Source organism: Sesamum indicum, linkage group LG11 (assembly GCF_026168435.1).
Source record: "Sesamum indicum cultivar Baizhima isolate 11 linkage group LG11, ASM2616843v1, whole genome shotgun sequence".
In the NCBI taxonomy this organism is placed as follows: Eukaryota; Viridiplantae; Streptophyta; class Magnoliopsida; order Lamiales; family Pedaliaceae; genus Sesamum; species Sesamum indicum.
Window position 1 is genome coordinate 7736332 of NC_142667.1, and position 12360 is coordinate 7748691.

At 33.2% G+C, this 12360-nt stretch overlaps 1 protein-coding gene across 1 annotated transcript; it reads right to left on the bottom strand.

Moving 5' to 3' along the window:
• Positions 1-6650: 6650 nt before the first annotated feature.
• Positions 6651-8470, bottom strand: LOC105173376 (homeobox-leucine zipper protein HAT14). The gene is made up of 4 exons (XM_011095088.3): positions 8084-8470; positions 7629-7975; positions 7410-7489; positions 6651-7307 (listed from the first exon to the last, which is right to left on the bottom strand). The coding sequence occupies exons 1-4, from the start codon at positions 8433-8435 to the stop codon at positions 6965-6967; spliced, it is 1122 nt and encodes a 373-aa protein (XP_011093390.1). The 5' UTR covers positions 8436-8470; the 3' UTR covers positions 6651-6964.
• Positions 8471-12360: the final 3890 nt, after the last annotated feature.

Below are 12360 nucleotides of genomic sequence, written 5' to 3' on the forward strand. Positions count from 1 at the left end.
GTGCATGGGATTTTATTTGGAAAACAAAGGTAATGCCCAAGCACATGTGATTTGCTTGTAAGTGTTGCAAAGTGGACTCCCAACTCATGCAAATTTTAGGCATAAGGGGGATTCATTGGATAGGGTGTGTGTGTGTTGTGCGGGCTCGAGGAGGAAGGTTGGTGCACATCTTTGGTGGGTGTTCCTTCGCTTGTATGGTGTGGGTTGTGTCTCAACTTCCTACTTGGAAAATGGCTCGAGGCGGCCTTGCCATGGAGGAGTGGATACCGCATGTTTTTCATGGAGTTGGATAGGGCGGAATTCGCTTATTTTCTGACTCTCTATTGGGCACTCTAGAGAAATAGGAATAGGGTGTGGTTTGACGGAGTTGGCTCAGTTGCGATGCTTCTCATAACTCAGGTGATTCGCTCGCTCCAAGTCGCTTATGATAAGCTTCATTGATTGTTTGGTTTCGTAGTTGCTCTTAATGATTTTTATCTAATTTTACATTCATATTCAGGCAGCCCCAGCACAGGAGGCGTTGCCCTCTTTTCTCTGTGATGTCGCCCAGATTAGATTTGTGCAACAACGACGTCCCGAAATTTGGGGTTCGTCGCCCTCCTTTTCTTTTTGGGGGCGATTGGGTTTGATCTGGGCAACGATGATATCGCTAGATCGGGGCATGGGGGTAGACGACAGGGGTTAGGGTGGCGAGGGGGAGGGGGAACGCAACAGGGGTGGGGTGGGGGGGTGGGAGTAGGATTTTCCTCTTTTTTAAAAAAAATTATATATATAATAATTTAATTTTTTATAATTTCTAGTTATTTATAATAATATAAGCAGTAGTCCATGTAAGGGTATAATGATTAAGCGATGGCAAAATTTAACGCCGTTATACCTTGGTCAAAAAAAGGAAGAGTGGGATAAATTTATTAAAACACAAGGGGGGGTGTTTGCCTATTTTCAAATCAGAGGACAATTTTTTGCTGAGGTTTTAAAACACATGGAGATTTTATGCAATTTTATCAAAAAAAAAAAGAAATATGCCCATAATGTAGGTTAGGTATCTATTTTTGGACTTGACTCTCCATCAATTATTAGATATCTTTAACAGTGGCATGTGACCTTTTCACAACATGTTCTGAAGATTGTCAATTTGATGAGTCTGTTTTTCCTCCACTATGGAAAGAACTCTATGCGTGAAGCACAATAAGAAATTACATAGCATGAGATAAAGTTATCACATTTATCATTGCACTAAAAAATGTGAACTTGTAGTTCTAAAGATCAGTTATTTCTAAAATATTGCATATGAATTACCGGATGCTTTCACCAAATCATAATTTTACAAAATCTTATAGCTTATCTGTGAATGCACCTACAAGGATTGAAGTGCCAGGAGGACAAGAAAACTAATCTAGCAGCTAATCAATTCTTGGCGGGCTAGTCGGTGCAAAAGATGGGACTCCATGAAAGAAATAAATGCAAATTAAAGTTGCTGAAGAACCAGATGAAGCTCCTGAAGAGTCAGACCATGTTGTCCAAATTTACTCCTGATAAGAATCCTCTTGAAACGGAACATGGTCCTCTCGAAGAGGAACTTCTTGTCCTGAAGAGAACCAAGTACATGAAATAATGAGATTTGAATATATCATTCACAATTAGGAGAAATATTGGACATGCCGACAGGGAAAATGATTGACCAATGTGGGAAGAAGCAATTCCAGCGTAGCTGGACTAGCTTGCAAGACATGAAGTATTTGGACATGTAGTCCAAACATTAAAGATGTTATGTCTGTTGGATATAAGTGGGTATTTGTTACATGAAAAATAAAAAGAGTAAAATTATGATATATAAATCATGATTGGTTGCACAAGATTTCGTGCAAAAACCTAGAATTGATACAGGGAGACGTATGCTTCCGTTATGGATATAATTACTTTTAGATTCTTGGTTAGTTTAGTGGTTGTACAAAGACTAGAAATGTGGTTAATCAATGGAGTTATTGCATATTTGTACGGATCACTAGACAAGGATGTTTATATGAAAGTACAAGAGGGTCTCAAGTTGTCTTTAGCATATTATAATAATCCTAGAAGTAAAAAGAAAATCCAAAAGTGTTTGTTCTGTTAAGTTAAATGTATAGGCTAAGAATTTGGTTGCATGAGGTATAATCATCTGAGTGAATATCTCCTTCCAGAAGGATATGAAAATAATGAGATTTGACCATGTATGTTAATTAAGAAATCATCAGCTACAATGCTATAGTTGCAACATAGGGTTTGATGCAATTCACCTTCATGTGATATTAAAAATGAGCAAATTACCCCCTTATGTAAAATAAATAACAATTTACCCCCATGTACTTTAAAAAATAAAGCAATTTACCTCCCTGCCTAAAAAGGTAAATTGCTTTAATTTTAAAAACATAGGGAGGTAAATTGCTACATTTTGAAAAACATAGGGGGGATAAAATGCTATTTTATTTTTTATAAGGGGGTTGTTTGCCTGTTTTTTATAACATAGGTAGGTAGATTTCAATTTACCCTTGCAACATATGTTGATGATTTAATTCTTATTGGGACTCTAGCGGAGTTCACCAAAACTGCAAGTGGTTTTAAAGAACAATTTGAAATGAAAAACCTCGTAAAAATCAATTTTGTCTTGGATTACAAATTGAACACATGTGACAAGGTATTTTTGTTCACCAACCACCCACTCATACGCAGAAAGTCCTAAAGCATATTTCACATGGATTATGCTCATACTTTGAGTTCTCCTATGGTTTTTCAGTTACTTGATATGAAAAATGATCCATTTCATCCTCCTGAAAAAGATGAAAATATTCTTGATCTTGAAGTATCGTATCTAAGTGCTATAGGAGCACTTACATATCTTGCAAACTTGTACACGACGTGATACATCTTTTTTACTTAATTTTTAATAACAATTTATAGTTTTTGTCCTACTTGGAGAAATTAGATGGGATCAAGCATATTCTTCGTTATCTCTGTGTAACAATTGCTATGGGATTGCCGCCCATATGGATCAAATTCTCAGTTAATTGAGCATGCAGCGGCAGGATATCTCTCTAAACCACATAAAAGAAGATCACAAGCTGGTCATCTGTTTACATATGAAGGTGACGCGATCTCATGAAAATCAATTAAACGGACATTGGAAGTTAATATTCAAATCATTAAGAAAAGATTGCAATTCACCAAACAAGTAGAGAATGTATTTGGTTAAGATTAGTTATTAAACATACAAAAGAAAAATATGGATTACTAATTGAAGATGATCCAACCGTAAAAGACAATGTTGCTTGCATCACTCAAATACGAGGAAGTTATATTAAAAGAGATATGACGAATCATATTTCATCAAATTTCTTTTATACACACCAGCTCCAAGAATTCAATATGGATCCCAAAGGATCTGCAAGGTTTTAACGAGGCAATATAATGTGTTTTGAATCTTGAAGATTTCAATATGGATCCAAAAGGTTATTTACAAAGTAAGTTTTGAATTATGAAGTATTTTAAAGAATGATGTACTCTTTTTCCTTAGTCAAAGGCTTTTATCCCTTTGACAATGTTTTGATAAGGCACATTCTTTACAAACGGTCATTCAAGAGAGAGTGTTTTAAAACATAGGTTAGTACTCATGAAAGACCATTAATACACATTTATACGTTTTATTTTATTACATTTAAATAATTAATGAATTAATAGATTATTATATATAAGAGACGGAAGGAATTGTTTATTACACGAAAAGACAGATAAAAATTTATGATATTTCGGAGATATTATTTCTTTTTTTTTTTTTTGAACAGGAGTTACTGTTTCTCTTTCGACTATTTCATAATCACACTATTTTTCACAAATATTTAAAAAAAAATCACTTTTCTAGATATTGCAAAACACTAACTAAATTAATAGTAGGTGACGCCTCATCTAACAATGCTCCACCTATCATAGGAGTGTTAAACGACACTGATTGAATTTCATTATGTTCACACTGTTTTTTAATACAAAAAAAAAGTCGATCAAGCTATAGATTCACTTATTAAAACACAGCATCAACACCATCCACTAACAGATGAAATAGTTCATTTGTTTTTAGGGAATAGTTTAACAGTTTGGACTTAAAATTTTCTAGGTGTTGAGCTCAAACTTGGGAGTGCGAGTGTGTGGTGGGTGTATATGTAAAAATAATGTAATAGTTCTTTTATCCAAGTGCTTTTTGACATAGCCATATTGATGTTACATACTTGACATATAAATTTAATAAGTTCGACTATTTTGTTAACATAATCTTTAACCTAGTGTAAGTATAATTGATTTTTCAGGAGAAAAGTCCACTTTTTTCCCTTATGATATGCTGGTCGTTAGCGTTATCAGTGCATTTCTTCCACTGCTTGTCCTGCTACAGACTGTTAGTGATAAGCCGGAGGAAGGTGAGGATGATGTCAAGCCATCATGCCCCTTATGCCCCGTGCAACACACATGCTATAATGGCCGGGACAAAGGATCAGGATCCTACAAGAGTGAGCTAACCCCAAAAACCCATCCTCAGTTCGGATTGCACTTATTAAAAAAAGAAAAAAAAAAAACTCGTAATAGTATAAACCCCACAAATGATACACTCTAGTAACCTTTTCTTTAAATTTATATATATAGATAAAAAAAAATAAAAATAAGGGATAATTATACTCTCCTCCCCTAAGGCTTGGTGTAATACATATAAACTCCTTGTGATTTGAGAAATTACATCTAACATTCTCCTCTAATAAATTAAATTAATCAAATTTATTGATATTAATAAAAAATTAAAATAAATTTATATTTATTCTCGATTGAATTATTACTAATTTATTACAGATTAAATATATCTTTGTAATCAAATTACCCTCATACGTCTTCATGTGTTAATGAATGTGAGAAAGTATATCTTCACCATTATAAGAGTAGTTTAGTTGAAAAAAGAATTGTTTGACCTGCATTAAGTTAATAATAAATTAATCGGTGGTAAATATCGATTTTCGTCCAGTCCTTTTATTAATATCAACAAAGTCACTGAATTTTGACTAATGAAAGAAAATTTTTGTTAAACTGAAGCAGACTTCAAGAGTGTTAAGTGTAATTTTTCAAATTAGAAAAATTTACATATAATTGCACTAAATATTAAAGAAAAAGAGTATAATATTTCCTAAAAATAATAATAATGCAATGACAAAAAAGAAAAAAGGGGCAAAAGAGGGAAAGAGGAGGGGGAAGTCACGTGGGAGGCGGGGTGTAGAAATAAAAAAGAATAATGAGGAATGTACTTGGGTGGTGTGTAGTAATAATTGGTGGTGATAAAAGGGTACCCCACTTTAGCAGACACATTCATAAATATGGCATCCTTGTCCCCATATGCCCTTCCCCCCACGCCTTCTCTAGAGTCTAAGTCAACCCTTGCTTCGTTTTGATCAAACCCCTCCCTTTATTTCTCTCATTCAAAACCAATGACTTACACCACCTCCTTTTTGGTATCAATATGCCTTCCACCTTTCATGCCTACTCACCTTCATTTAATTTCCATTAATTCTGCTATCATTAAGATGGGCATCCTATGATTGTGTGGTTATCCCTTCCAATTTCATCAATGTGTTGCACTTTTAATTTTGGGTAAATTTTTGTTCGGATCAAGTTTGGTCCGGTTGAATTCATTAGAAAATAAGTGTATCGTATTTGTCTTGTAATTGATCACTTATTACTGATTTATTATAGGTCAAATAATTTTTTTTCTACTAAACTACCCTTATAACAGTGAAAATGTACCTCCTTACATGCATTTACGTTTGAAGATGTGTAGGGGTAATTTCATCATAAAAATATTTATTTGAGCCACAGTAAATTAGTAATAAGTCAATTGAAGGTAAATATAGATTTTTTATCTCATTTTTTTTATTAATATTAGCATATTCGGTTGATTTTAACTGATGGATGGACTTATTTGTTAGACGAAAACAAACATCAGGGATATCAAATGTGATTTTTCAAATCGTATAAGGTCTATGTAAATAATACCAAATTCAAGAAAAGAGAGTGTAATCATCCTTAAAAACAATTGTTATGCACGTTGTTTCTCCATCTCTTTATTTATCCCGGAAGAAGAAGAAAGAAAAATAAATTTTCATCCCAAATCATTTTGCAACTTCTATTTTATTTAATATACACACGTCATATTTATAAAGTATCCTCTAAATAAAATATATTTATGAAGTCTCCCTCGAAATAAAATAGCATTATGCAAGTTGTGGATGTATGTTACATAAAATAAAAATACATTCTGAGAAAAAAATAGTTCGAAAAATTCTAATCAGATCTGAATTAAACCAATCACAAAATAAATATATTAATTTCGCAACTATTAGCTTCAAATTGGACATTTCTCAATAACCACCAGTTGGAGATGATCAAAATTTTACATTTCTTGGGAGTATTTCTAGAAAATGATTGTTATGTTGTCCCCCGTCTAATTATGAAAAACTAGTCGAAAATTACTAAAATAATTTGATTTTTTCTATTTATAAAGGAATAATCAACGGAAAAACAGCCAAGAAAAATGAGTAGGATTCAAAATCATAATTCATTTAACAATAATAATAATAATAATGAAATAATCTAAAATGCGTCATATTTCATAATAATCCAAGAAAATGAAGGACCACTTCTAATCTAAGCACTTGAATTTTTTTTTTTTTTTCTCCTCAAACTATTTTCCTCTACATCTGTAATTTTCACCAAAATTTAACATGGGATGAGCCCAGAAAAAAAGAAGGAAATGCTCATCATCAAGCTGAAGAATTCCTCCCACATTCCAACACCAAACACAAAAGATCCAAAAAAGAAAGAAATGATTTTCCTATATTTACACAAAATCTGCAGGACCACAACATACTGAAAATTCTAATCTGTCCATCACCACACTGATTTACGAGGCCGCAGGCTGATTGGGATGTGTTGGGGTCTGAGGGAAAGGGAAGAATCTTGGTCTGGTTAGAGGGAATGGAATGGCTTTCGGGATGGGAGCCATCTTGCCGCTCGCGGCGGAGACAGGCGGAGGTGCGGTGGTGGTGGTGGTGGTGGTGGCGACGCGTTCGCAAGAGGGGCACATGGTGAGGGTGGTGGCCGGCGACTGCATGTAGAACGGGTTGGAAGTCTTGAGAGCCCTCAGTTCTTGCAACTCCTTGTGGAGGCGCCGGTTCTCCTCCGTCAGCGTCTCGCAACACCGCTTCAAGTACTCACAGTCCACCTCCGTCTGCTTCAGCTTCGTCCTGAATAAACACACTTACACATGTTAGTGTGTGGTTTCAGGTGTGAATCTATAGATACAAAGTTGTGTATGTATATATCTCTCATCTCTAACACACACCCACCTTGCCCTTCTGTTCTGGAACCAGACTTCGACCTGACGAGGTCTGAGATTAAGCTGTTTTGCAAGAGCCAGTTTTTGTTTCTGCAACCAAAAAAGATCCCCCAAAAAAAAGAAAAGAAAACCCATCAAAATTTAGTTTCAACTGTGGTTTCTTGAAATATGTAAGAAATCAAAGATTGAATTTTTTGGCTAAATTTACATATTTAAATTTTGAACTCACGGGATTGGGAGTGTTGTGTTCTTTGAAGCTTTCTTCAAGAAAAGCAGACTGTTCTTTGGTTAATCTGAGCTTTTTTCTGGTGTTGAGGCCATTTTCATCGTCATCGCTGGCTCTAGAGGACGCTCTTTCGGCCTCCACGACGTCGTTTCCTGTGGCTTCAAAGTCCCTCTTACTACCACCCAAATTTCCATTTCCAGGTCTTCTGTACATCCCGAAATCCCTCTGAAAGGGAGACCCTACGCTGTTCGCCGAAGACACTTCCTCCGCCGCCGCCGGCAGCCTGTTCACGTCAAACCCCTTCGCCGCCGGCAGGCCCATGTTCCCAGACGACCCATTTTCCGAACTCCCTTCAAAAGAGGCAAACGAAAATTTTTAAAAAAAAAAAAACTGTGTTGATGTCTTGAAGAAAAACATGTCAATCATCCTTAAAACAGATAAAAAAATTTATGGAGTACCATTGTCGGAAGACCAAGGCAGGGACAGAAGACGGGGGGAAACACGGCGGTGAACAGGAGCAAGAGGGCGAAGATTCAGCTGAAGATGAGTCTCCCCCTGTGTATCATCACTGCCGTCTCCTTCTGAACTCTGATCATCATCGTCGTCGTCGTCTTCGTCATCATCTTCTTGCGATCTCTGGGTTTTTTCCCTGTCTCCATCTCCAACAGTTGACGAACTCAGCCCCAAGGCTATGCAGAAATCCAACCCACTCTTCTTGCTGATGGCCGCGTTCTGCTGTTTCTGGGTGTTGTTCTCTTTCAAGAATCCAAAGGGTTTTGTTGCGTCTCCTAAGCTCAAGCCCAACTCCATTTCCGGGGGGGGTGGGGGATGGGGGGGTAAAGCAAGAAAGGATTTTGGATTGAAAGGAGTGTGGAGAGTCTTTATAGAGATTCTATCCAATCTATGAAAATTGTTTAAATACCATTTTGACCTTTTTCTAAAATTTTATTTTTGGTAAGCTTATAAATTTACGTTTGATATTTTATAAAAATTTTAAAATATAAAATAAATATTTTTAAAAAACTTACAAAATTAAAAATTAAGTACTACAAAATTATAAATTTCTGAAGATAAATAAAGAATTTTTATGTAACTTTTAAAATTTTAATTTTTTAATTAATGATAAAAACATCATATTATTTTATACCAAAAAACATCAAGAATTTAAATTAATCTATAAAATATTTGAGTTAATAATTTTTTTAAATAAATTCAGCTCAAAACCATCAAAATTATTTATTAATGGGATATGTATTTATATATATATACTATTATTAAAAGAAAATTATTTATTGCATCATTTTTAAAATACTCAAATTTATCCTTCATTTATTTTTTCCCTTGAAACAATTTGATCAAGTAATTTTAATATTTTTTTAATAATTTTATAATTATTTTTTTTCGATTAACTACCCAGTACTTCATCTTCCTCTCCCATCTTATTTTTATAATTATAGTTTTTTTTTTATAATTTTTTTTTCTTATCCTCTCATATCAGATTTTTTTTATATATTTACAAGAATCGCGTATAATAATAATTAGTATATATATATATATATATATATATATATAAGAATTGGACAAAGAATAGTAGGGGTAGACCAAACCAAACGCGCCCTTAAGTGCCGTTTTACCCTTGTCTTTTTTTTTTTTTTATTTTCTTTTCACTTTATGTGTTAATTTTAAATGATTTGGTATAATGTTTTCCAGCTTTTTAAGGTTTCTTTTATGTTGGGGAGATATGAGAATTTTAGTAATGATGATTAGGGTAATGGGAGTGTTGACCGACATACTCATGTTGACAAAGAGCACACGTGAAACCCCTATTTTTATGACATGTCCCTCTTTCAAGATTTTGAGGGTCCCCTTTGCCCCCAATTAATCCCCTCTTCATCTCTATCTAACCAACGCCTTTCCCCCTTTTTAATTAACAACTATTCAACTCATTAATCACCCTTTTTTGACCGGTTGTTCCCCTCCCAAAATCCTAATACACATACCATTTTCTTGAATTTTAAATTAATTATACGATAAATACAATATGATCGGTGTACAGTTAAAAAAAAATGACTAATTATATAATAAATGTATTGAATTAATTTTTACTTTTATGGTGAAATTAAGTAGATAAAATTATAAGTAAAGCAGTAATAAAAGTCGCAAAAATTTAAAAATAAAATTAAAAAGTATAAAAAAAAAAGAATAGTTTAAGTTTGAGTGTTTGGAAAACAAACAAAAAATTCACAATATTATTAATAGGTTGAAGAAGTCGAAAAGGGTTGCTTATAGCTTTTGATTTAAATTGACTTAATTTAAGCAGTTTTAAAAGCTGTAAAACGACGCATTTTTCAGCCCATTTTCATAAATAAGTTGATAAACGCTTAGAATAAACTGTCTGCAAACACCCCCAAATTGTTTGTCTTATTCTAAAAAATAAATTTTTGAACTGTTTGGATAGAATAAGGCTGTAACGTCAAATTCTGCAACTAATATGATCAAAATTAAAGAAGCTTGTCAAGATTCTAAGAATAAATTAAAAATCCCTTACTTCTTTTAAAAGCTCCTAATATTTTTTCCGAGTTTATAAGCTTATTTTTTGAGTTAAAAAAAAAAAATACCAAACGATGCTCGATGTCCAAACTCTCGTACATCTTATAAAATATTTTAAAAAATTTACGATTTTAGTTCATTCTCTTTTAAAGAAGGGTTTGTCAAGTCCTAGTATTTTATGTTGTCTATAAATGTGAATATATTTTCAATGCGGTTTTCTGATCTGTATTATATTAATAAAAACTAATTTACGTGACCCGCAAATAAGTATGAGATATAGATTTTATTCAGATCGAATATATGGACATTTATTTTATTATGTCGGGTCGGATAATTTATTATTATTTTTTATTTATAATTTTGAATATTATTAAATATATAATAATATATTAAAATATAATCATGGCTTTAATAAATAAATAAAGAAGCTATGGGTGGAGAAAGGTAAGTGATGAGTTGGGCGCCCCTAATTATGGAATATAAGGGCAGCTCTGCCTCTGCACACTTACCAACCCAAGTGGGAAACCACTTTGTGTGAAATTGATTCCATAACGGTAATACTTTTCTGTAATAAATAAATACAAAATGCATATCAATGACGTTTCAACGGTTTAGTTTTATAAATACGTTCGAAATCATGAGTTTGAATTTTTTTACGAAATATTAAATATTTATTTTGTTTTATATAAGTATTTATAATTATATTAGTTGAATTATTATAATTTTTTATTAAATATTTTTAATATATTGATATATTAATTAAAGGGTGTAAATATTTAAAAAAATAAATAAAAGCAAGAAATGTTTGATTGAAGCCTTTCAGTGACACGTGTGACAACGTGTCTTTCTGTGTCTTCAGCTTACTGTCCAAATATGATATTTTAGTTTGTAGTAAATCTGAATTCGAAATTGTATTGTTAAATAATAGTTATAATTTAATATAATAAGGTGTGGGCAAGTATGAGGGGTATTTTAGTAAATTTATTAAAAATATTGCAATTACTATTGTGGTTAAATTTTATTCAATTAATGAAATGAATTAAGAAAGTAAATCGAGATATATATAATTTTTTAGTGATAATAGAATTCTCTTTTATAAGAGTATAGACGAGAGTCGTTCAATTAATTAAAAAATAACTGTACCACTCAAGGTGCTAATTTTTTTTATATATATGTGTAGGAGATTTAAAGTATGGTAGGATAACAGTTGTTAAAGTTTTAAAAATTCAAATGTTTGGCTTCGGAGTTCGAATTGAGGGTGATTAACAGGTCTGATCTGCGTAGGGTGAGCTTTAAAATGCTTAGCTATATTATCGGATTTGATTACGTAAAAATAAAGTACGTGAGAACGACATAAAAAAAAAAGCCGATTGTAGGTCTACTTATGTCAGTAAGAAAGATAAGAGAGCTCATAAGAAATAGTTAACGCTGCGAAAGTTGAAATTAGGGTTTCGAAAGTATGTGTATATTAGTGTGATTGAGTTATGTGATTACATATGTACTATTCATACAGAGTTGGACAGAAATCAAATGAAACAAAATTCGGTCCAAATTCAAACTAAGGAGTCAGGTCACCATTTGCTCAATCCAACAATCCAAAACACTGTTGACCCCCCAATACAATTGACAGGATACAAGGATGATATGCCTACCAGTTTCGGATTCTACCACCCTACTGACGGACAACACTCAAAAATAGGTCCTGCAACAGTAGGCCCAATGCCATCCATGTCAACTGTCTTCTACACGTCCTAGCCACATCACCCTAAAAGGACGCCAGCAAGGATGTCGTTGCCATCTGGATCCAACTAATTGAAGATACAAGCGACTATGACCTGACAGGATCACGTCGGTTGCATATCTCCTAGAGGATAACTCCAATGGCTTGATAAGCACCATTCTTAAAAAGAAAAAAATAGACCTCCTAAGTATTTCGTGAATATCTCAATACCCCAATAGACCCATAATTCTCTCATAACTTATTCCTATAAGTAGAATTTTAGGTAAGTTAATCGGTAACCAAGCTCACACCAGCAAGATCACTCGATTTTCTCCCATTTTGAGCTACATTCGAGCACTCCATCTTTGAATTACGTACCATTTATCTCATCCAATCTTACACTTTTTTTACCTAAATTCTTAATTTTATTTCATTGAATCTTTACTAATTTAAGTATTTGACTAC